The sequence below is a fragment of the Echinops telfairi genome, unplaced genomic scaffold (assembly GCF_000313985.2).
Source record: "Echinops telfairi isolate 266 unplaced genomic scaffold, ASM31398v2 ScPeMD7_18;HRSCAF=68, whole genome shotgun sequence".
NCBI lineage: Eukaryota > Metazoa > Chordata > Mammalia > Afrosoricida > Tenrecidae > Echinops > Echinops telfairi.
The window spans coordinates 8,924,146-8,949,134 of NW_022103915.1; the positions used below are offsets into that span (position 1 = coordinate 8,924,146).

General features: G+C 51.0%; 1 protein-coding gene and 1 pseudogene across 1 annotated transcript; both read left to right on the forward strand.

Moving 5' to 3' along the window:
- Window positions 1-7,165, forward strand: part of LOC101655715 — a 162,544-nt pseudogene extending 155,379 nt beyond the window's left edge.
- A 100-nt stretch (window positions 7,166-7,265) lies between these two features.
- TCL1A (TCL1 family AKT coactivator A) lies at window positions 7,266-10,250 on the forward strand. The gene is made up of 3 exons (XM_045288108.1): window positions 7,266-7,397; window positions 9,719-9,889; window positions 10,200-10,250. Exons 1-3 carry the CDS (start codon window positions 7,275-7,277, stop codon window positions 10,248-10,250), a joined length of 345 nt encoding a protein of 114 aa, XP_045144043.1. The 5' UTR covers window positions 7,266-7,274.
- The last annotated feature ends 14,739 nt before the right edge of the window (window positions 10,251-24,989 follow it).

Sequence of the window (24,989 nt, forward strand, 5' to 3'; positions counted from 1 at the left end):
CCCACTGACCTTGTGGCTAGCAGCCCCATGCTTAGCCCGCAGCTCCACCACAGCACCTTAAACGTACACCTAAGATTTCTACCCACAGTTTCTTTTGAGAATGGTTTATAAATTTTGAGGAATGCAATTAATTCAGCTTGTGGGGGCAGAAGCCATTCCAGAGGGGAGGAGGCACTCTCCACCAAGGTGAGTAAGGACAGGAGAGCCCCTCTGGTAGACGAGCTCATGGAAACTGGCGTAACTAGGACTCGTTTGTAAAATAGCTTCAGGCTTAAATGGGAGTGTTTCACTGTGCATATGGTTGCTGTGTTTGGTACCATCCGGTCGGTTCGGACTCAGAGAGCCGGAGAACAACAGAACCCACCACCACCTGGCCCTGCACCATGCTTACCATCCGTGTTAGGTTTGAGCCCACTGTTGCAGCCACTGTGTTAACCCATCTTGCCGAAGGCCTCCCTCTTGTTTTGCCGCCCCTCTACGAGACTGATGTCCTCTTCCAGGGACTGGCCTCTCCCAACAACACCTCAAAAGTACCTGAGACGGAGTCCCGGCATCCTTGCCTCTAACGAGCATTTTGGCTGTTCTTCTTCCAAGACAAATAGATGTTCGTCCTGTTGGCAGTCTGTGGTACTTTCAAGAATCTGCCCCAGCAGCCTAATAAGTGCTAGCCTTAAATTAAGACACTCGTGAGAGATTGCATCCAGGTTCTTGAGTAAGGAGGGGGCTTCGGAGGGTGGCTGAGTGTTAGAGAATCCATCATGTGCCAAAAGTTAGATGCTGTCAGAAGAATTTTGTATAAGAGTATCTTATTATCTGATAAATGTCGAGCTATTTATTTGACATTTAGATCGAAGACTTTTTTATAAATTAATCAAGCTTTAGCCAGACAAATAAAACTTTTAACAAACCTGTTAAACTTAGTCCTTTGTCTAACTTGTAAGTGACAGTACTGACCAGTGACTCACCAACAAACTTAGATATAGTTTTCTCCTATAGCAGTAGTTCTCAACCTGTGGGTCGCGACCCCTTTGGGGAGTCGAACGCCCCTTTTACAGGGGTCGCCTAAGACCCTCAGAAAACACATAAATATTTCACAATATATAATTACATGTTTTTGTGATTAATCACTATGCTTTAATTATGTTTAATTATGTTCAATTTGTAACAATGAAAATACATCCTGCCTATCAGATTTTTACATTATGACTCATAACAGTAGCAAAATTACAGTTATGAAGTAGCAACGAAAATAATTTTATGTTGGGGGTCACCACATGAGGAACTGTATTAAAGGGTCACAGCATTAGGAAGGCTGAGAACCACTGTCCCATTGCATAAATGTAGGAGTATCGAACTTTAAATTATAAAGAATATTCACTTACGATAAGTTAGTTACTTAAAGGATTTGTGAAACTGCTTTCAAGTTGGCTTACTATAAAATATATTAAACAAAAAACTTTTATTAGACCGAATTCACTTGGATTGATTCAAGGGATTTTGATTATCTTAAACGAGTATTAAAGTAGTTTCAAAACTTGATCATACTACACATACTCAAAGGGCTCCTGTGAAGAAAATTTAGTAACTGTTAGTCACAGCTTTTTTTTAATAAAATATAAAACAGTTATAAAAATTTACCAGTCTGTGCAATGCACAAAGCAAAACCTCAAAAAGTGAATTAAGGTTCCTCTTAGCCCCCAAATAGGGACTTTTCTGGTCTTCTCTGGAGGGATGCATGCCAGCTCTCAGGTAAACACAGGAGTAATCGTGTACCACAAAAGCTTCAATGGGGTCCCAAAGGAGGAACCCCCACAAAGGACCCTTTGAAAGTGACATCCTCTACTTCTCTACTAGACCACTTGCAAACAAGCCCCCAAACATCAGGAAGCCGGATGAGTTTCACAGAGAAAGAGAGAAGGCAATTTTACAAGGGACCAGCCTCGTTGCAATAGTAACAAGGCTATAATGACAATGTTCAGTATCTGAGCAGAACTCATAGAAACGGAATCAACCCGAGGAAGCTCTCTACCCAAACTCACGGAGGTCCAATCCCATGAAGAGCTCACCTCTAAACAGTGACTCCAAGGGTCCTGAGGAGAGAAAAACAAAGGGCTCCCAAGTTCAAGGCCAGATGCATTGTACCATTCCTCAGGGTCCCAGAACAGCTCTCAGATTGTTGCCCGGAAGAATCCCCTCCACCTGTAAGAACTGAAAGTGAGAGACTGTTCCAAGGAAGAACGGTGATTACACCAGACTAAGAAGCTGCCAGTCTCCACACGTTGAGAGCTGATTGATTCGACTACTGGTTTCTCCCCCAGATGGGTTACAGCTCCCGAAACACAGACATTGGGAGGCAGCCCTTGGGTAAATGCTTGGTGGGGTCACAACGAAGGTGGGTGCAAGGTGGAGAATGGACTTCTGTGGGGTGATTGGCTAGAAAAGAGGGACAATCATTGATTTCCGGAACTAATGAAAGGGGCTCTTAATCACAGTTTTCTAGCTTGCAGGTGGGATCCTAAAACATCCCTGATGGGCATGCCCACGGCCTTATTCAGCTATCGCAGGATGGGGTGAGGGTTCATGTTACTACCGGGTCTCATGTGACCCCGAACGACTTGTGAGTCTACCAGTGAAGTGGTGTGGCCAAGTCCAGAGGAAGCCTTCTTCAAGTGATCCTCTTATTTGACAGCCTTGTGCCGAAGAATAAATCCCTCCACCTACTTCATACAGAGACACCTGCGTGGACTTATCTTTGGTCTTAGTGAATCCCCTCCATCTCCCAACTCAACCAGAGAGGGAAATGACCTCAACGGTTTCACGGCTCCCAGCAATTAACACGCCCAACTGATAAGCCCTTGTCAGGAGAACAAGGATTTAGTCCCAGGCAGGCGGATGGATAAAGAGAACAGTCTTATTCAGCAAAACCAGCGTGGCATTTAACCCTGCCGTTTGGGTCAGAAGGGGTTTCATGAGCTTCTCCCTCACAGCGGGATGCTGTTGGGGTACTCTGCCTACAGAAGGTGGGGAACAGCACACTGAACACTGAGCAATGAGAAAGAAGTGGAACAAGGGGCCAGACGGAGGGTCACAAGGGGGCGTAGAATCGGGGTTGGTTATTTTGGGTTCTGGACCCAAATCCTTGGGGCAGTGGCTCAAAAGCTGGGTGGGCCCAATGCCCACAGCCCAGGGATTCTGAGTGGATGGTCCTGGGCTGAGGTTTCAGCCAAGGGCCTTGCTTTTCCCCCAAAGCCAGTCTCCCAGGTGATGCTGGGAGGCAGCTCTTAGAATTCTAGCTGAGATGGGAATCCGCTGGTTATTAGCTTGGGGCTCATCAGGGCACGAGCCCGAGAGCAGGGACACCTGTGGATCCTTTGCCCACACAACCTCTTTACAATGAGCTATAACCATTGAACTAGGTTAGGATGCCCTTAACTGCCAGGATTTCCTCTGAAGAGGAAAATGGGATATATTAGAAAAGATTGGGGGGGGGGGGGAATGAGGAGCTGATACCAAAATGTTCCGAAGATGATGGAAACATGTACAAATGTACTTGACCCAATGGATGGATGGATTGTGATAAGAGCCACAAGAGCCCCCAATAAAATGATTTTTTAAAAGAAAATAACGATTTATAATTTATCAAGGAGTCACAAGGGGGAGGGGGACGGAGAGGGGGAAAAAAAAGAAGAGCTGATACCAAGGGTTCAAATAGAATGTAATGAGGATGGCAACAGATGCACAAATGTGCTGATACAATGGATGCATGGATTGTGATAAGAGCTGTAGGAGCCCCCAATGAAATGATCTTTAAAAAAGAAGTGATTACTGTGGAACATGGAGTGGCTGAGTCCCCGTGTGCTCGCACGGGGGCACCCAACAACACTACAACACAAAGCCACAGAGCCGATTCCCGTGTCACCAGAGTCCACAGAGCACTGACAGGAAGTCAAACATCCACCTTCCATTCCTCCCTCCTTAGATTCCCCCAAGAACAGAGACGGGTCTTGCTCAAATGCAGATCCTGGCTCAGCAGGTCTGCAGTGGGCCTCAAGACCCTGCAGTTCTCTTTAGCTCCCAATGATGCTGATGTTACTGGTCCAAGCACCACGCTCAGAGGGAACGTGGGTCTAGAGGCCATGCTGATGGCCTCCCTCTGGAGCCCACCCCAAAAGGATGCCTCCCACACTCCTCAAGACTGAACCCCATTGAGGTCCCTCGATGTCTACCTGGTCAAAACAGTCCTGACCGAATGCCAGGAGCTTGTCCATCTATTGCCATCCCACCCTCTCATCCCAATAGGCAATTTCTTGTTGGTAGAGTTGGAGGAAATGGATGGAGCAAGCGGGGGCTCACTACCAGCTCTTTCCCATTTGAACCCTGGGGCTGAGAATGTTCGTTTCCAGCCCAGAGACAATGAATCTGAAGCTACAAAGTAACAAGATACCCAGGGGAGTCTTAGGGGCCTGGGCTGGGGGTGGGGGAAAACTTGCTAAAATGTAGATTTTGATTCAGTGTATCTGGGTTGGAAGAGGAAGTTCTCCACAGGGGGGTTGAACCAGAATGAACCGGTTTGAAGCTGTAGCACAGGCTGTCAATCCAGAGTTGTAGCCCCAGCATTCACCAATGGAAGAGGCAACGTACCACGCGGTCCAAATCGGGAGATGAAACGATAAGGTCAGCTGAGGACACTGTCCACACTAGTCAAGACCATTGTTTTCCATCTTCTCTTCCTGAAACGTCCACAGGAATCATCCTGGGGCACCCAGACTCGAAAGAGACCACACGTTACAAAGGAAGGAATGGAAAGCCCCAGGATTCTGGGGAATGCAGGCTGGGGAGGCTCCCTGCACCCCACCCCACTCCCAGACCACACAATAGCTGTGGTTTCCACTCCTGCCGAATTTCCCTGAAAAAGACGCGGGTCCTCGGGTTTTAAACCCCTTCTCAAAATAATTTTCCAAATCCCACAGAGGGATGACAGATCTTTGCGCTTCATATGAAGAAACCCTTAAATGAAACCAAAGAAAGACTCAGATATTACCCTTTCAAAGAAGGGGGAGAGGGGGAGGAATTTCCATTCTGGAACATTCTGAAATGTGGCCTTTTTGATTCTGAAAAAGCAGAGTGAACGCTAAGTAGATCTACAGACTTTGTGGGCCCTGGAGTGAATGAGGTGCCTGGATTGGGGGTGGGGGGAGACACTGGCAACCAGATGCCCGCTCCTCGCCTTAAGGGGCTCCTGCCGGGACACTGCTTAAGCTGGACTTGCTAGCATTTCTGACCCCACAGTCCTGGGTCCCGTTTTTAGATTCCTCAGAGTCTGCGACCATCATTTGCAGCTCACCTACTCTCGGCAGGTGCCTTACTCCACACAAATCTGTCTGAAGGCCCCAGTCAGGATACTGAGTACCAAAGACCTTTGGGAACTTCTCCACCTCCACCTCCTCCAGCACTCGGCTTTTGTCTTCTGTGGAGCTCGGGCTAAACCCAATTATATTGCTGTCACCGCAGGCTACCTGGGCTCCTGCGTGGGAATTGGGCAAAGACGCAAAGACTCTCACCTTTCCTCTGAAGGGATCAGACATCAAACTCATTTCTACCCTCACGACATTTCAAAAAGGTCACCAATTAGTTTCGAGATCCCGAGTCAGAAAGAAGGGAGCCCCAGCGGCCCTCTGTTTAAAGCATATGACTGGGGGGTGGGGAGGTGGGGTAAGGTTGACACTTTGAACCCACCAGCTGGTCTTTGAGAGAAAGAGTAGGCTGTCTGCTTCCATAAGGATTTGCAGACTCGGAAACCCTAGGGAGCAGTTCAGGAGTGTCTTTCTGAGGAGCCCCGGTGCACTGAGGGATAAGCATTAGGCTGCTAACAGCAAGATCGGTGGTTCAAACCCACAAGGGAGAAAGATGAAGCTGTCTGCTCCCATAGTTTGAGTGTCTCAGGAACCCTGGCTGTAGGGTCGCTATGAGTTGGAATCGAGTCGCCACAGTAGGTAGTAGAGTTGGAAAAGAGTGCCCTGAGTGGTGCAAATGCTTAGCCTGAGGTTACCAGGAGGAAAGGCCTGGTGATCTGCTTCTGAAAGTTCACAGCCTTGTAAACCTGGGGGGGCGGGGGTGTCTATTCTAGCTAGTCATGTGCCAGTGGGTTGCAGAACTGACTTGATGGAAGATGTTTGTTTTCCATCAGAGAGGACAAAACTCCAGGCAAAGCTCCCCACTGAGCAGAGAGCCAGGGGCTGGTTTACATTTCCCCCTTGTTCTTTACTCTCTTAATTGTGTTAATGGGCATTCAGGACCAAACAAAGTGACCTTGTTTTCCTCCTTTGCTGCAAATTCCTGCGCTGGCTGGATCGTGGCACCCAGGGACTTGTCAAGACCATAGATCTTGGTTGGGGTAGAAGGAGGGGCTTTCTCTAATGTCTGTCCACCACCGTGTTTCACAATCGCTCCTACAGGACGGCAGCGTCCTCAAAGCTGGGGAAGATGCGCCTGGGGGGAGGGGGGCTCTTCCAGAGTTGCAGGACTGTCAGGCACATCGATGGCCAGACCCCAAGGCACAGGCTGAAGGTGGAAAGGTCTCAGGCCCGGGAGGTGCAGGTGGCAGGGGCCCTGGCTCCGAGTGCCTAACGTCAGGGGCAGCCAGGCCCTGGCCTGGAGCCCCCAGCCAGAGGGTGGATGTGTGGTGAGTTCAGGGCAGTGGGGTTCTGACGCCAAGGCGGTGCCTGCTTACAGAAGCTAAGGTTCTGCTGATGCCCAGAAGTCAAGGCGCAAGGTACTTGCCCGCCCCCCGCCCCCTCGGTGGGCCCTAGGCCTGGGGGCGGGAAGGATGGCTGAAGGCAGATGGCGGGACCTAAGGGAGCCCCTGGGGCCGGGATGGGGGTTGGGGAGAAGAATGCCAAACGCCAAAGGTGCATATAGCACGTGGGCCCTAGGCCTCAGGGTGCTATCCTCTGCTGCACCCTGCTTCAAGCCCCACCAGGACCAGCCTTCATCCCCGCCCCTTTATGCGCCCCGCCCCCATGCCTCACTAGCACCTCCCCTGGGCTGCCCCCAGGTGCTATTCCTACCAAGCCCCGCCCTCCTCCCGCCAGCCCCGCCCCCTCCAGGCCTCAGCCCCTCCCCAGCATGCCACGCCACGCCCTGCGACTCCGGCCCTGTCACCTGAGGGTACCTAAGAGGCTGTGCTTTAAAGACCGGAGGCCCTGTTGCTCCGTCAGCGAGTAGCTTCTGGGCGACCTCTTTGTCTGTTGCCTTCCTTGAGGACTCTGGGATCCATGAGTGCCTCCCAACCTGCCGAGGAGTATTCTTCGCTCCCTCTCCCGTCACGCCTGTGGATCTGGGACAAGAATGTGTATCTGGATGAGAACCAACGCCCCTGGCTGCCCACGATCATCCAGGTACAGCCCGCTGACTGCAGGGACTGCACGGTGGCCCTTCGGGCTGGACCCTGAGGAACTAGAGACGCCCAAGCCGTCCTGGGCCTCGGAGGAGCGGGGCCCGGTGAGGGTGGGGGTCAGCCGGGAGACGTCTCCATGTGTAGGCCCCAGAAATTCTGGGGTTTTTTTAGAATGGGCCCCCAATAGGTTTTGATCCCAGGCGGTTGGAGACTGTCTAGCTGGAAGATGCAGCGTTTCGGAGCTGCTCCTGGAGTTGACGGAAACAAAGTGAATGTGTAATAATGTAATATGAAAGAGGCCGGTGCGGCATTAATTACTAAGGGGTTGGACTTTTATTTGTGTAGCGTCCAGACAGATCCTTGGTTCATACTTTTTCTTAGAGTATCCCACGTGGCACAGTGGTTAAAACGCTCAGCTGCCCACCCAAAGGTCCGTGATTTGAACTGGCTCGCTCGCTGTTCGGTGGAAGAGACATGGTGGTCTACTTCCAGGAAACACTTGCGTTGTTCCACTGTGGCCTAGGAGCCCCCGGGGCAAAGTGGGCTGCCGACTGCAGAGTCAGCAGTTCTAAACTACCCCAGACAAAGAGGCGGCTTTTTACTTCTGCGAAGAGTTACTGTCTTGGAAGCCCACAGGGGTGGTTCAACCTTGTCCCATGGGTGGCTGTGAATCGGCATCGACTCGGTGGGTGGTGGCGAGTTTGGTGGCGAAGTTCTGTCCTGTAGGGTGGCTGTGAGGGGGATCCACCTGATAGCAGTGGGCTGTCCTTAAAGGAACGCAGCTCATTTGCGGGTTCCTTCCCTCCGAGGCCGGGTATCCCCACAAAGAACAACGCAAATGCTGACGGCCTTGCCGGACCCAAGGAAGGGATCAGAGCACATTGAGATAACTTTCCTTCAGTTCACCACAAAACCACAAGAAACTGAACTGTGTGCCGGCTCTGCCCCCACTTCACAGATGATGAAACAACCCCCCACCCCCACCCCGCCAAGCGGACTGTCACCGAGCTGCCTTTTGCTGGGTTTTGCTTCTGATTGGCGAGTGTGCTATAGCACACTCGGTCTGTCAGTGCTGTCTGTTCTGCGGGTCTCCCTAAACTTCCCCTCGAGCACAAATCCGGCCAGTGGCTGGGGAGCCCTTTCTAACTCGGGGTGCCCCTGTGCCGGACGGGATAAAACTGCGCCGTGGGTTTTCATGGGCAGTAGGCGTTCTGGTAACCTGTCCCCAGGCCTCTCTCCCGTGACATCATTGTGTGGGTGTGAAGTTCATATTGGGACCAAGCTATGTGTGTCCCCACCCCACCCCAGGGACTTCCATACTTCGGAGCAGAGAGACCTGGCTAAAAGAAGCCAGGTAGATCTCGGGGAGAATGTTCCTGACAGAGGGAAGTGGTACAAAGGGTTCTGGGAGCAGGTCTGTTCTAGAAATACGGGGGTGGGGGTGGGACGCGGCTGGGTGCCTGGCTTGGGGTGAAGAAAAGAGCACCGGGCCAGGAGAGAGGCCAGGGCCCAGCGGCGCGGGCTTTGGTGGGGCGTGGCTTAGATTGCCATTTGCTTCACCTGTGGCCGGCCGTGGTGGGAGGGCACTGAGCAGGGCGGGCAGGAGTTTAGCTTCTGCCTGGTGGCGAGTTAGGGAACTACAGTTCCAGGGAGAGGTGGAGACGGTGAGGAGGAGGTAGCTCGGGTCCAGGGCTATCTTGTTGAAAAGAAGAACTATGACAAGAGAAAGACTGTCCCGGAAGGCCGAGATGGGTGCCAAGGGCTTTGCTGGAAAGCTCAAAGGGTCCTGTCACGGGCACCATGGCTGTGTTTCTTCCGGCTGTTGTATCGGAAATGCCACCAGCGAAGGCTTTAAAGAGCAGGGCTGCCCTTTCTCCCAGTTTTGGAGCGTGCTGGTGGCATTATTGTGAGGTGCCACAGAGTAGAACTTCCTAGAGGGTGGGGGTGCCCTAAAATGGCATCTTGAACATCTTGAAGGGCTTGTCAGTTTTTCTTTTTCTTTTTTTTTCCTCCCACAGAGCCCCTGGGTGGCTTTGAACCTCCAACGCTATGGTTAGCAACCCCTCAGCAAGCACTATTGGTGCCACCTGGGCCCATTGTTGAGGGAGGCTAGACTCTGAATTCCATCTCTGTCTGTCTGTCTGTCTGTCTGTCTGCCTGTGTGTGTGCAGGTGTGCGTGCGTGTGCCTGCTTGTCTGTGTGCATGTTTGTGTCTGATGATGGTGCATCACGGACAGCAAATGCCAGCATCCCAGACCCAAACCCCTGTGGGCAGGTGAGCTGGGCTCTGAGATGCGCCCTGTCCTTCTCTCCACGATATAGAGGGAGAATGACTTCCGAGTGGTGATGCAGCAGGAGAATGTCTCCCTGGGGGAGCCGATGACCCCCAGCCAGCTCCAGCCACGGGAGCTACCTCTGTTGTGGCAGCTCTACCCTGAACAGAAGTACCGGGACTCTAATTCCAACTACTGGCACATAGTGTGCCACAAGATGGCAAGTGACCCTGGGAGCCCTCCCTCACCCTGGCCTCTGGGACAGAGCTGCTCTTACTCCCCCTCCCCCCCAACACACACCTCCCCACACACCACACACACAAACACGCTTGGAACACACAGGGCTGACAGCAGAAGACCCTGAAGCTATTAGGCTGGAGAGAAGTTGGAACAAGCCACCAGACCACCCCCTGGGGTCACTGCAGGGTGGGGGAGCCCAGGCTGGTGGGAGGCCATGACCCAGATTCTCATCTACAAGGGCAGTGGGAGACCCAGGGCTGGGCTCTAACACCCTTCTTCTCTCCACGCAGCAAAGTGGCAAGCAGAGGCTGGTTCTCAAGAAGTTGCCCGAGGAGGACTAGCAGGAGTGGCCTGGTGAGCACAAGGCACAGGGCCCATGAAAGGGGAGCCCCCATGGTGCCCGGGGAGCAGGAACAGGCCTGGCCGAGGTCTCGGGACACGGCTCCGCATAGGTGTTGTTGACGGGTGCTGTCTGAGAGGCTCAACTCACACCAACACATCAACAAACAACACGGAACACTGCGCAGCCTTGCGCCTGCCCGCCCCCCCCCCCCCCCCCCCCCCCCATGGCTCCGTGTGAGCCCCGCTGCTGTAGCAGCAACTGTCAGTCCAGCTCCTTAAAGGGCTTCCTCTTTGCCCTTGAACCTCACACTTTCCTAAGCATGATGTCCTTCTCCAGGGACTGGTCCCTGCTGACAGCATGTCCAAAGAACACGAGAGCAGGTCTCACTACCCTTGCTTCAAAGGAGAGTGCTAGCTGCCCTCCCTCCTAACCAGGCTGCAAGCAGCATGACCCCTTCCGGTCACTTTCTGCAGTCAGCCCTGTGAAATCACCGCAGCCCTGAGACCAGGGGTGGTGGCATTGTTTACTTTACAAAGACTTAAGCGCGGACAGTCAATCCAACCATCTGGTAGAAGCTCTGTTTGGGTCAACCAAGAAGGCTCAGTGGGAGATGGCTGGCCACACCCCGGTCCTGGCCCCACCCCGCCCTGGCCCTGACTCCACCCACCCTTCCTCCACCTCTGAGAACCTCTTTTTCTCTTGTCGCCCCTCAGGTTTCCCAGTTCCGTCACCTCTCACTCTGAACCTGGATCCTGCTGACCTTCCGGGCAGATGTGTGTTCACGGTTCCCCTTTGCTGACCACACTCATGCTGGCTGAGACACATCGGGTCTGGGAGGGAGTGGGTGATGGAGGACGAACAGCCCTGCCATGGGGCGGGGGTCAAGTTGGTGTCAGACCCTCCATTCTGGGCCTTCCCTTGCCTCCCCTCTCTCCCTTAACGCCCCCTACACACACACACACACACACACAGCACTGCCTGGAAGCCGGGTACCACCTGAGAGGACTTCGTTTGCAGTGACTTTCTTCAGGGCCAGCTCTGCTTGGTTTTGTGTCCCCAGCAGGGTGATGGCCTTGGCCTCCACCCCCTTCTCCCTCCATCCCCTTCTCCTCCAACCATCCCTCACAGCAACAGTGGCACCACCTGACCCAGGACTTCCACCCATGTGTGCCCTGGCCCCAGCATGTTCCAGTACAACTCAGGGGAGGGACAGGAAGGAGCCTGGATCGAGCGTGTCCTGGTCAGCAGCCCCAGAGGTCACCAGGCCAGACAGGCAAGCATGTGGGCCTCGGCTGCCTACCTGTTGATGGGGTCCAGGCTGGACACACCATGGAGGGGGGGTGGGGGGTTTGTGAGATGGCATGCAGAGACACTTTGTAACGTTGATTAAATATGACACAGTTCATCCCATGTTGCGCTGACTGTGCACCTGACCTCGACCCAAAGTGCCGGGAATGGGGAGGCCAGACAGTCCCCTAGTCCGAGAACATTTGAAAGGGAAAGACTCCTGGATACCCGGTGGAGAAGGCTGGAATCTTCACTCATTATTTGACCTTCTAAAGCTCAGTGTTTGGGGGAAACTGGGTGGCATCAGTGGTTAAGCATGCTGCGATTAACGGAAAATTTGGCAGTTGGAACCCCCACCCCCCACCCCACCCCTTGAGGCTCCTCTGGGGACAGGCCTTCTGCTTCCAGAAGGTCCCCACCCTGAACGGCATAGGGGGCCGAGAGTTGGAATTGACTTGACGGGCAATTAACAATTTGAGAACCATTGCCAGGGGGACGGGGCAGACTCTCCTGGTGTTCAGGACCCTCTAGCCTAGCCCTGCCTTCCGTGGCTACCTGATTCCTGATCCACCATCTGCCCCTGCCAGCTGTGTCCTCTCCCCACCTTCCCCACCCCTGTGAAGACTTAGCTGTTGCCTGAGAAGTCGGAGGGTTGGGTCGACCTGGAGACCCCTCGGAAGAAAGGACTGGTGATCTAGTTCTGAGGAACCATCCCTTGTGGCACCAGAAGTCCCTCCTCCTGAATCTGTCCCAACCATCAGACTCCCCTCCCACCTTTCAGGACCTGCAGTTACAGTCCAGCCTGGCCACCCAGCATGGGTGTCTTGTGCCCTGGCCCTCCTTTACCTTCTAAGCCAGGTAACACAGGAATGCTGCTCAGAGAAGGGAGTGCTGGTTCTCCCCACATGCATGTGGCTTTAGGCCACAGTGTCCTCATCTCTTAAATGGGAGTAGTGATACTTTTCTTGGATTCAAAGGAGCAATTGAAGTGTTGCAAATAGCTCATAAGAAAGAAAAAGCAAAACAAGAAAACACGGCCCATGAATCAGAGCAGCCCTCTCAAATAGAGGTGAGCTGCAAGCTGTTGGAGGAGGAGACGGCCTCTTCGATCTCCTGTGGAGTCACCGGGGCCCAAATTCCTAACTTTGTGATTGGCAGCCCAACATGTCACCCACGGGTTCCTTTCAGAGGAACTGCATAAGGAAAAGACAATGATTGCCCATGAGAAGTAGTCTTGGTCTTGTCAAATTCCATCATGTGATGCCTTCCTTTCTGTCACTAAGGACAATGGCTGTTCCTTCCTCTTTATTTCCAACTTTTGCATTCCAAATGCTGAGAATGATCAATGCCTCTTGATTGCATGGTTGATAAGTTTCAGACTGAAGACGCTGGTAGAAATTCTTTAATGTCTTCATCACTAGCTTTAGTGGTTGGTGCATACATTTGAGTAATAGTTGTGGTGACTGGATTTCCTTGTCTATGAACAGATATTCCATCACAGCACCGGTCCTGAATACCAGGAGGGGCCGATCTTGAAATGACCTTTCTGACAATGAGTGCAAGGCCATTTCTCTTGAATCTGTTGTTCCCAGGATAGGAAACCACATGACCCCCTCATTCAGAATCATCCACACCAGTCCATTCCAGCTCACTCGCACCTAGGTATGGGTCTTCGTGTGTTCCATTTCAGTTGTTACAACTTCCAATTTTCCTAGATTCATACTTCGTACATTCAAAGTTTCGATTATCAGTAGGTATTTTCAGCTGTTTCTTTTCACCGTGAGTCGTGTCCCACCCACAACGGTCTGAGAGGCTTTACTCCATCCGTGTCATTGTGGTCAACTCTGCTTTGAAGAGGTAGCTCTTCCTTGGTCATCTTTTAAGTGCCTTCTGACCCGAGAGACTCATTGCCTGGCACTGTCTCTGATAATGTCCCGCTGCTATTCGTAAAGTTTTCAGTGGCTAGTGCCTTAGCAGTGCACAGTCATAGACTGTCATTAATCAGGAAGCTCCTCTGAACCCTGTCACCGTGGTTGACCCTGCTGCTCCTTGAAATACCAGTGACGGCACTTTCAGCTCTAGTCTCTGACCTTGGTGGTCTTATCCAGTTCTAGACCCATACACCTCAGGGACCACCAGTGACAGGGCTTGAGGCTCATTGTCTAACTCATTCCCCCAGTACAGTACAGGTCATATACACCCGAGCCTCTCAGTGGAGAGGATCGGGCAAGTAGAAAGCCATTAGGAATGAGAACGCCGAGGCCTAGAATGAGGAGGACAAGATGTCGCTAATGCCCAAACCACTGACCACCCCCTAAAAGGTGTGGGCCACTGGAGGGACAGCGATGAGCCCAACGGCACCAATTTCGCTCTGGGGAAAGGTGAGTGAGGAATGTGGGACCTGCAAAAGGATGTAAAGAAAACTACAGAGTAACCTGGTCCAGAGTTCTGCATAGCAGACGAGAACTTCCTATCTGGAGGTAGCATCACAGAATGGAACCCAAACCTGAGCAGAAGTGAGATGCAGGAAGGAGGAATACCAAAAGCTAATAGATTTCAACCACTGTGCAAATGGAAGACATAATAAAAAAATCCCTTTTTTAAAAACAGTGTTACTCTGGGTTACAAGTAGAACTGCTCACTGCAAAGTCGGCGGTTGGGAACCACCAGCGCTCAGGAGACAGATCGGGCTTCCAACTCCCATAAAGAGTGACAGTCTTAGAAACCCACGGGGGCAGTTCTACCCTGTCCTGTGGGGTCACTATGCGTCTGCATCCACTCAATGGCAGTGAGTTTGATTTGGTCTTAAGCCCTAATGAATTAACTATGAATGTGAGGCAGGATCGCAGTTCCATGACAAGCAGAAGGACTGATATTTAGGGTTCAGACGACGGACAGGGAGCCAGGATGCTCCTGTAAGGCCAGAAGTGTACATGTCCTGGGCGAGGGAAGGGAAAGCATTCTGTTTGAGCCAGACGCAGTCTGAGATGCCTAGGAATCCTTACAGGAGGATTCTACACTCTGCCCAGTGGAGTCACTCTGAGTCAGAAGTGGCTTGGGGGGTGTGGTGGGGGGGGCCCTTAATAACAATGATGCCTTATACTTGGGGTGTGGGTAGACTGTTGCTTAACCATGGATCTAGAGTTCAAGGGAGCAGTCCAATGCCCAAAGTTTAAGCTCACTACCATCTAGCCCATTTCGACTCATAGCGACCCTATGGGGCAGCGTAGAACTGCCCCTCTGGGTTGGTGGCCCAGGCTATAAATCTTGCCCAGGGTAGAAAAGCCTTATCTTTTACACATGGAGCAGCTGGTGGGTTCAAAATCCCAACCTTGAGCTTCTCAGTCCCTCACTAAACCCACTACATCACTGAGGCTCATTAAGGGAGAGGCCAGGATTTAAAAAAAATTAATTTAAGAGTCATTAAAATATTGATGCTACTTAAAGTAGGGACCTGAATGGGGCAACAATTGTGAGGATGGTATAGGGCTGAGTGGTCAGCCATTCCATTGTACACAGGGTTGCTGTGGGGCGGAAGCGAGGTTGATATGTTGGGAACCGGGATAAGAATGTTTCAGGAAGAAGTGTGTCACGCCACACCCACCAGGATTGCTATTTGAAAACAAATAAAAGTGCTGCCATCCAGTCGATTCCAACATGCCACGACCCCATAGTGTCCACGGCTGTACATCTTGGTAGAAGCGGGCGTCGTCGTCTTTCTCCCAAAGAGAAAGACGGTGGGCTTGAACCTCCGACCTGTGCTGACCAGTCCAACGCAGACCCAACACTGATCAAGATTATATTTCCTTATGAAAGGACAGCACTTCATTGTGATTTTTAAAATAACGTAAACTACAGTAAAGTTAAAAAGCTGAAACCATATGTAAGTTATATTACTATAAGTAGGGCGGCATCAAAATCACGAGGGTTGGTGAGGATGGGGGGAAATCGGAGCCTCTACCATAGCTGATGGGACCGTGAAAGGGCCCATCCACGGCAGCAATGTGTTGAGTGGCTTCTCCAAAAATTAAACACAGAATTGCTGAATGGCCCATCAATCTCACTCGTAGGGGTGCCCTCCATGAACAAACCAGCCACTCCAGCAGAAAACCTATTCAATATTCCGATAGCATGCATGCTTTTCAACACTTTGAGGACGTCTTGTGTGGCAGATTTACCCAGTGCAATGCATTGCTTGATCCCTGGACGGCTGCTTCCATGAGCACCGATTGTGGATACGCTCCCAGAGCCCGGGCGGTTAGTTGTTGTTGTTCAGTGTTGTCCAGTAGGTTCCTTCCTCTTTTTCGCTGACCTATCAATCAGGATGTCCTTCTCCAGGGAATGGTCTCTCCTGGCAGCACGTCCAAAGTACGTTGGGCAGTCTCATCATCCTTGCTTCTAAGGGGCCTTCTGCTGCGACTTCTTCCAAGACAGATTTTGTTCCTGATTCTGGGAGTCCGGGACTTTGTGTCCTCTGGGCCAGCACCATACTCAGATGCATCCGTTCTTCTCGGGGCTCCCTTACTCACTGTCCAGCTCCCCATGCACGCGAGGCCATTGAAAGCACCGTGGCTTGCGTGTGGCACCCCTTAGCCCTCGGGGTGACTTCTGTACTCTTCCACCATGAAGATTACAGCGTTGGAACCCATGTGGGGCAGCTCCACCCCAAATTGAATCAACAACAGTGGTTCTTTGGGGGGAGACAGAGGAAGGGCCCTGATGGCGCCCACAGGTGTTAGGGGTTCGGTACATGGCACAGAGCTAGCTTGTCAAGGAGCCCGCTCTGGTGGCCTCGTAAGTGACACGATAGACTCCCAAACTCCAAACTCACCACCATTGAGTCCACGCTGACTCGTGACAACTCCCTGTGACTCTCTAAGACTATCACAGCTCACGGGAGTAGAAAGCCCAGTCTTTCGCCCAAGTAGCTGCTGGTGGCTTCGAACTGCCCGCCCTGAGGATCGTGACCCTACACATAACCACTGCACAACCAGGGCTCCTACTAACCACAAAGTCAGCAATTCAAAGCCACCAGTTGCTCTTTGGGAGAAAATTCAGGCTTTCTCCTCCTGTAAGCAGTTATAGTCCTTGGAAACCCACGAGGGCAGTTCTACTCTGTCCTATACGGTCACTATGCATCGGAATTGCTCGACGGCAGGGAGTAAGAGCTAGTCAGTCGCAGACCTGGATTCAAAGGTAGGCGGCCTGGCCCCAGCACCCAAGCTCTTCCTCCCCCTGCCATGTCATCCATCCTGGAAAGTACGAATCTGCTGTGCCAGACTGCTCTGGGGTGCTGGACAGCAAAGAGGTTACTTTGAGGACAAAGGTGGGTCTGACCCAAGCCATGGTATTTTCTTTTTAAATCACTTTATCAGGGGCATTTAGAGGTCTATAATAACCCATACATCAATTGTATCAAGTACATTTGTTGCCATCATCATTTCTTAAACATTTTCTTTCTGCTTGAGCCCTTGGTATCAGCTCCTCTTTTCTTCCCTCCCTCCCACCCTGGTGAGCTCTTGATAAATTATCAATTATTTTCATGTCTTACACCAACCGCTATTGCCCTTCACCCACTTTTCTGTTCCCTTTTGGTGGGGGGGTAGGGGGGTGTTATACGTGAGTTCTTGTGATCCTTTTTCTCCACCTTCTGAAACACACCCCTGCCTACTACCTTCTTGGTGTTGCTACTTGTACTGACAAGAGCTACGGGAGGACACACGCAATCCAGGACAGACAAACCCCTCTGGAACAGAGGAACAATTCCGGAACAAATAGAAGTGTGCCATGGTCTTTTCAGCGGCCTCATAAGCATGTGAAAGTTAGACATTAAATAAAGAAGGCCAAAGAAGAAAGCATGGGTGTGTTTGAACTATGGCGCTAGAGAAGAAGATCGGAAGTACCATGCACTGCTAACTGGAGGAAGTACGGTCAGTGTGCTCCTCAATGTCTTCTGTGCTTTGGACAGGTCGTCAGGAGAGACCAGTCCCTGGAGAAAGACATCCTGTTCGGTAAAAGAAAGGGGCCGAGAGGGGAAATCCCCAAGGAGATGGACTGATACTGTGGCTTCAACAGTGGGCTCGGGCACAGGAACAATTGTGAGGACGGGGCCGGACCGGGCAGCGTTTCCTCCTGTTGTGCACGGGGTCCCTTCTGTTGTGCATGGGGTCGCTGTGGGTCGGGGCTGACCTGATGGCACTGGCCAACAGCAGCGTTCACAGCGAGAACCCTAAGTCCACTTTGAGATTTGGCACAGACTCAGCCTCCCCTGGGTTCTTTCTGACCATTGACCAGCAATATAAAACCTTGCCCTGGGGCAGAGGGATTTTGCTTCGACTCCCCTGTCAATCTCACCCTCAGGGACTGGCAGGCCTCCATGGAAATTGGGGCATCAGATTCTCTGTTAGGAGTCACGCCCAATCGGGATGGTCAGAGGGCCCCAGAGCCAATCCTGTCAACGTTTCTAGTCTTCAATAGTGTATGTGCCCCAATCACGGTCCCTTTCCTATTGCCATAGCCCCTCCTGCAACTGTGATGGTTTGGTCTGCCGTCCATCGTGATTTTCTGACAGCATCTTCTCCTTCCCTGTTCAGCAGTCACCACTGGTTGTAAATCCTTCGGACACTCTTTCTGCCTGGGGCTGATGGGCTCCCGAATCCCCTGATTTGTTTGTGTCTTTGTCTTGCCTCCGTCTTGTTTAAGACTTAACATAAAAGAAATTTTTTAATCCAAACTCACTGCCATGGAGTCAATGCTGACTCATAGCAAACCCCCCCTCCCTGTAGGTTTTCAAGACTATCTGGTTATGGGGCTAGAAAGCCCAGTCTTTCTCCAGAGCAAGCTGCTGGTGGTTTTGAACTGCCAACCATGCATATCATAGCCCAACACATAACCATGGCACCACCAGGGATCCTGAGACTAAATAAAGGGGTCTCTATGAAATATGTTTGCATTTGGGGACCTTTTTCCCCCTAGAACAAAACTTGCCCACCACGGATGGAATTACACCTCTGTCACTCTCTCAGAGCCACGGGTACAGCGTCCTGTTTCTCAGGCTTCCGTTTCCTCCCCTGTAATAAAAGGAAAGCAATCAAGCCTATCTCCTAAGGTTGCATCCAACATTCTCAAAGGGGGTAAAAGTTACAGTAATAAAAAAAACTCTCCTACAGTTGTTATATATATATTTTTAAGTTATAAAAAGGATTGAGAGAACAAACCAAATATCAGTGTTGGTTTTTTCTCATACTCAAAGACCATAAACCAGAGGGAAAGAACAGTAATTGGTCTGCATTTCATGGGATCAAGCATGTTACAAAGGAGCCCTGGTGTAGTGGTTAATTGTTGGCGCTGCTAACCTCAGGGTCTACAGTTCGAAACCACCAGCTGCTCTCGGGGAGGAAGGCGAGACTTTCTACTCCCATAAAGCGTTGCAGACTCGGAAGTCCACAGGACCAGTTCTACCCTCTCCTGAAGGGTCACTGCGTCAGCGTCAACTGGATGCAGTGAAAGAGAAGCATGTTACAAAGACCCTGCGACTTGCTCTATGGAAAAAAACAATCAAATAATCAGCTGATTTGAGAGGTTGCCTTTTAAAATGTGACACAGAATCACGAGTCATTAGGCTGATTTTTTCTTGTTTATAAATCATTTTATTGGGGGCTCGTACAACTCTTATCACAATCCGTCCATCCATCCATTGTGTCAAGCACATTTGTACATATGTTGCCATCATTGTTTTCAAAGCATTTTCTTTCTACTTGAGCCTTTGGATATAGTCTTCTTTAAAAAATCATTTTATTAGGGGCTCATACAACTCTCATCACAATCCATACATACATCAATTGTGTAAAGCACATTTGCACATTCATTGCCCTCATCATTCTCAAAACATTTGCTCTCCACTTAAGCCCCTGGTATCAGGTCCTCATTTTTCCCCCTCATCAGACTGATTTTCACTCCGGCTTATAACCCACAACCATGAGGGCCCCAGGACTTCTCAGAAACCCAAAGAGGCAGTTCTTATCTGTCTGGCAGGGTCTCTGAGCTGGATCCGACTCAACTGAGTTGAACGGAGAGCCAGGATGCTCCACCGTGGGACACCAGCATCCTCATCAAGAACTAGAGAAACTGGGGGGCGATACCAGTGAGCACCCCTCTTGCTGCTCTGCTGAGAAGGAGTCACGGGACAAGCTCGGAAGTAGAGTGACCAGTTGACAAGTTAGGGAGGCTGCAACAGGGGTCAGCAAACTGTTCTCTTGAGGGCCAGGCAGTACATGAGTTGTGTTTGTGACCTAACATCTCCACCGGATGTACTCCCCGCTGCCGGGCCAGCAGAAAAGCAGCCATGGGCCATGCAAACGAAAGGCCATGTGCTGTCATTGCCCAAACTACTGGCTGAGCCCATGGGCCAGAGTACGCTGAGCCCTTGTCCAAGTAACAGGCCAGGTGCTTACCCTCGGGCACAAAGGTGTTGGCAGTGAAGACGTGGAGGAGGTAGAGGGAGAACCATCCGCAGTCAGGTAGCTTTTAATTCTTTAATAATCACTTGGTACCACACCAGCAAGACAGAAATAAGACAATAAAGCATGGATAGAATCGCTTTTGATCACATTTCAAAAGCTGGAATGCATCCCAGGAGTAATAACTATCGTGTTTATCCGGGATGGATCACTGTGGACCTTTCCCTTGCGTTTATACTTATACTATCTGACTGATAAGCCTGTAGGATTGCGGATTGAGGTTATTGCTTTTGTGTTTAATCAATGATGTCCCGCTAAAGGGCCAGACCAGTGCTGTGTCTCATCTCCCACCACAAAGAAAGAGAGACAGCACTGGGCAGGCTGCTATGGCGTTTGAAGATGGCATGGATGCACTTGGGCCACTTAGAGAGAACTCAGAAGGCTGCCATTGGATTTTCTGATGTATCATTGCTTCTGGTTTTTGCCTAAGCTTGGGGGAGACAGGGGGAGGGGTGGGGGGTGGAATGAAGGGAGGAGTCAGAGGGACAGTTTCTGGGCATTCCACTTGGCCCCTCCTACCCAAAGGGCTTTTGTTCTAAATGTCACATCACCAGCACGAGGGCCCTTCCCACTGCTAAATTAAAAACAAAAGAAAACCCCACTGCTGCCAAGTCCATTCTGACTCACAGTCACCCCACGGGGCAGAGTAGAGCTTCCCCTGGGAGTCTCGGACTATAACTCTATGGGACTTTCTCCCCTGGTGAGCAGCGGTGATTTCAAGCTGCCGGCCTTGCAGTTGGCAGTCCAGTGCTTAACCGTGCCACCACCAGGGCTCCAGTTACTCAACAGATCCCGGTTATACAGTCAGCAAACTTGATGTCACCCACAGTGGGTCAGCTGCCATGAGACTCTCAGATCAGGATTCCATTGGTCAGCGGGCCTCTGTAAGCCCCTCCTCTCCCTAGAGATGCATGGTGCCTTATCCCATCCCCTGGTCTCAGTGTAAGTTCAGACCCCATGTCCGGTTGTCTCCATGCCTAGGTATCCAACCCCTTCCCCGGAGTAGAGACACCCCCTTCCAGGGGTGCACGTCCCTTTGGGAAGGATCGGGGAAATATTGCCATATGTTCTTGCAGTGGCTTTGTGAGGTCCTGTCTTAGAGGCCCTGGCCTCCTCTTCAGTCATTTGGCTTGGGTCTGTGACTGGACAGGAACTGGGCAGAGGACCGTGCTTTCATTTTGTGGCCATCAATGCCAGGGCTCTTGGTTTTCTAGGCTCTGTGTGAATCCAGTAAACCCTCGTGGGTTACACAGCTCCTTCCTCCCGTGGCCTGGGGTCCACTCCAGTCATGACATCCATGCCACCTTGATGATTGAGTTCTGCCACCAGGCCTCGGTCAGTCCAGACTCCTGTCCTGCCTGTCCATGGAGCAAGCCCGTAGCCATCACACGCTCCCGTGTGGCCCGTCCTGGTCAACAGAGGACAGCTGGCACTAAGCCTACAATGGTGACAGACTCTCTGAGGACAGTCCCACCTCCCTGGGTCCTCTGCTACCTCTGTAGCATGCCAAGCATGTGCCAGCATCTTCACATCACTTACCATAGGCCCTGGGGGTGTGGTGGTGACGCACTGGGCTGCTAACTGAAAGGTTGGCAGTTCGAACCCACCCTCCACTCCACAGGAGGAAAATGTGAGCGTCTGCTTCTGTCAAGACTACAGTCTTGGAAACCCTATGGAGCAGTTCTGCTCTGTGCTATAGGGTGGCTATGGGCACGGGGGTGGGGTGGGAGTTAGACGATGTTATGTCAACTTGAATTTGTACAAACGTGTGAGGGTGGAGTCCAGCCTGTCCATCACGTCACAGCGTGATGATGCCTCCTTAGGGGTGTGGCCTTCTATTCTGTGTGTGTGTGTGTGTGTATCCCTCCATTTCCCTGCCTGCTGGAACTCTGCCTCCTCCAGGGGCAGCCCCATGTGGGTGCTCAGCCCTGACAACTGTCACCACCCTCCTATGTGTCCACTGACTGGATCCAGGCGACTCTGTACCCACTAGCTTGTGATCTTCCTGTTGCCTGGGCTGAGATGCCTTCTTGCTACATAAACACTTCATGATATGAAGCTTTTTCTTATACGTCGATGACCGTCGCTGGATCTGTTTCTCAAAACCACTCAGCCTGACCTCGGGGCAGGTTCTGCCTTGTTTTGTGTTTCAGTGGTCACATCCATGCAGCCCGCCCCAAGAGCATTTAAGACCAGCTCCTGGTGGCCTTAGAAGAATGTTGACACCTGAATCCTTGGTCAGTATTGCCAGTAAATTCTCCTGCTATGTTACTAGGTTTTCCGTGTTCTGATTGTACTATGTGTTGTAGGGAGTGTTGTTTCTCATCTTAACCGGAAGAGCTTTAAAGGAAAACCAAAAACCTATTGCCGCCCAGTCAAATTCCAACGGACTGTGGCCCTGTAGGACCGGCGAGAACCGCGTCCTCGGGCTTCCAAGACTAGTCGTTACAGAAGCCGCCTCCTTTATCTTCGTCCTGTGGAGAGTGGGCTCTCCGGTTTTGTTGCTGTTTTGCTTTGGATTTTACCAAGGAGGAAGGCCGACGGCAGTCAGAGGTCAGAGGAAAGATGGGAAGCCATCTCCCTCCTTTGGGACACCGTGAACTGACTTGCCAAAGGGAATGAAGGCGAGGTTGTTGCTTTCATGAGATCTCGCTCAGGAATTTAGAACGACAGCCTCCCGTCCGTTTGTATTACTCCTCTCTTGTGTGCCAACAGGCTTCTGCCCATTCTAGACAATCAGGGGTCAAGGGGACTCAACCAAATGTGGAAGCCAACTTGCCCCAAAAGAAAGGGAAAAACACTTACCTGTGTTTGCAAAGGAGTCTTTGGAACGAGGAGTCTACTACGCTGGTCGGCTAATGAAGTGTGGAAACGATTCTAAGGGATCTTTATAGATTCAGGAAGGAAGTTTCGTGCCAAATGTTGTCCCAGAAGTTTATTTGCCTTTTTTACTTTTAAGGCTGTTCTTGTCTGTGTTTCTGCTCTGCAGAAGTTTAATTTCTTCTTCTTTTTTTAATGAAGCCTCCTTGATTGCTTCTCCATTGTGGATTCTGGGTTTGGTGCTGTTTCTAAACAGGACTTCTGTTCCTCACAATTCCAAATGCGTTCATGTTTCCTTCTGGGGCTTTGTCATTTCCTTCCTTTAGATTATTGATCCATCTGGAATTGACTTGCATGTGACAAATGAGGTCATGACCTAACCAGGGTTTTGGTTTTTCCTTTGCAGGTGGCTAGCCAGTTGTCAAATCGATTTATTGACTGGTGTCCTTGGACCATGCATTGAAATGCCACCTTCATTTTAACCCGAATTCCCGAGCGCACTTTCATCTCTCAGTCTCTGTGCCTCGGCTTTCAAGTCTAACCCTGCACGGACACCCCAGGCTGAGTTCTTACAGCTTTGGATGGCTTTCAATCCTCATTGACTTTTCCATCTGAACATTATTTTTCCACCTAAGCATTGTCCAGGAACAGGCATGGAGGCGGCACAGATATGGGAGTGGGTAAAGCAGTATAGCCACAAATATATATAGAGAGATTTGACAGAGGATGTTTTTATATGTGTACTTGCCTTTGCTACAACTATATCCCTGGATGTGGTGGAGCATATAAGAGGCAAAGTTATGAAATCCTCTTAGACATAAGAAATGCTTTGAGAAAATAATTCACTGCACCTGAGGGCTCAGAACTGCAGTCTTGAGGAAGGAAGACCAAGGTGAATTGCAAGAACCTAGTCCACCAAGACAGGGGTTCCTATTCTGATGCATAGAGGATGGGGTCTTAAAAGTTCATGACCAGCCATCTAAGATGCGATTACTGGTCTCTCCCCCTCGGAGATAAGAAGAGCGACGAGAATCAGAAACGCATGGAAACGACGAGTCCAGTGGAAAAATGGACCACAAGAGCATCAGTCTCCACAACCCAAGACCAGACAAGCTAGATGGTGCCCGGCCACCACTACCAACTTCTGAAAGCAGTCACATTAGAAGGCCCTGGATAGAGTGGAACTAAACTCAAAATCATAAAGGAGACTGAGCTTACTCGTTGGACAGAGACTGGTGGAGCTCCCAAGTCACCCTTCAGTTCTGGACTCAACCCTATGACTCAGTTTCAGTTCTGACTCAACCCTATGACTCAGTTTCAGCCAAACAATGGACAGGTCTCTAAAGGGACCAGTAAGGTGCTCTGTGGGGTGCAGTGGGTTACCCAAATGGGACTGTCTACTCCCATGAAGATTTCACGTCTCAGACAGCCGCAGGGAGAGTCGTGCTGTGTCCCATAGGGTCACCGCGTATGGGAATCAACATGATTGCAGGGAGTTTGAGTTTGGAGGGGAACGAAAACACAAGCAGGACCCACCTCTCAGCATGATCCTCCGTGTGACATCAACCCGGCAGCATTTACCTCAGGACAGCGTTCAGAGGGTTCGGAAAGTGGAGGGATGGAAACAGAAAACACAGGGAGGAAGGGGGGTCATGTGATGATGGGACACTGAGAGGCTGGCAGTGGAGGAGATGAAGTAATGTGTCTGAATTGTTGGACGGAAAGCTGATAGTATCCTCTGTCAACATTCACCCCATGCAAAATTTTTTAAAAGTAAAAAAAAAAAAAGCCCTGCACTGCAGTTCTCTGCTGTCCTTCATGAATGCCACATGCCGGCGTGGAGTAGGAACCAGTGGAGAGGTCTGAGGGGCCGGCCCAATCCCAGCTACATTGACACCTGCTCCTCCCCCCAGAAGAATTTATTTCAGAGGACATCACTTAATCTGCAGCTCCAGGAGAGGAACATGTCTGATCAGAGCACACAGGAGCAAATGAACGGGGAGGAAGAGAGAGTGGAGCACACCCTGGCCCACCAAGCCTTGAGGATAATATTCCCACTCAGAGCAGCCAATCCACAGAGAAGACCACATGGCTGGCCCCACTATGAGACA

What these genes read in the sequence shown, in the direction of transcription:
- TCL1A (XM_045288108.1), top strand. Translation starts at nt 7,275, where the DNA reads ATGAGTGCCTCCCAACCTGCCGAGGAGTATTCTTCGCTCCCTCTCCCG. An exon ending in GGCTGCCCACGATCATCCAG is followed by an intron (nt 7,398 to 9,718) that starts GTACAGCCCGCT and finishes TCCACGATATAG; the next exon opens with AGGGAGAATGACTTCCGAGT. An exon ending in ACATAGTGTGCCACAAGATG is followed by an intron (nt 9,890 to 10,199) that starts GCAAGTGACCCT and finishes CTCTCCACGCAG; the next exon opens with CAAAGTGGCAAGCAGAGGCT.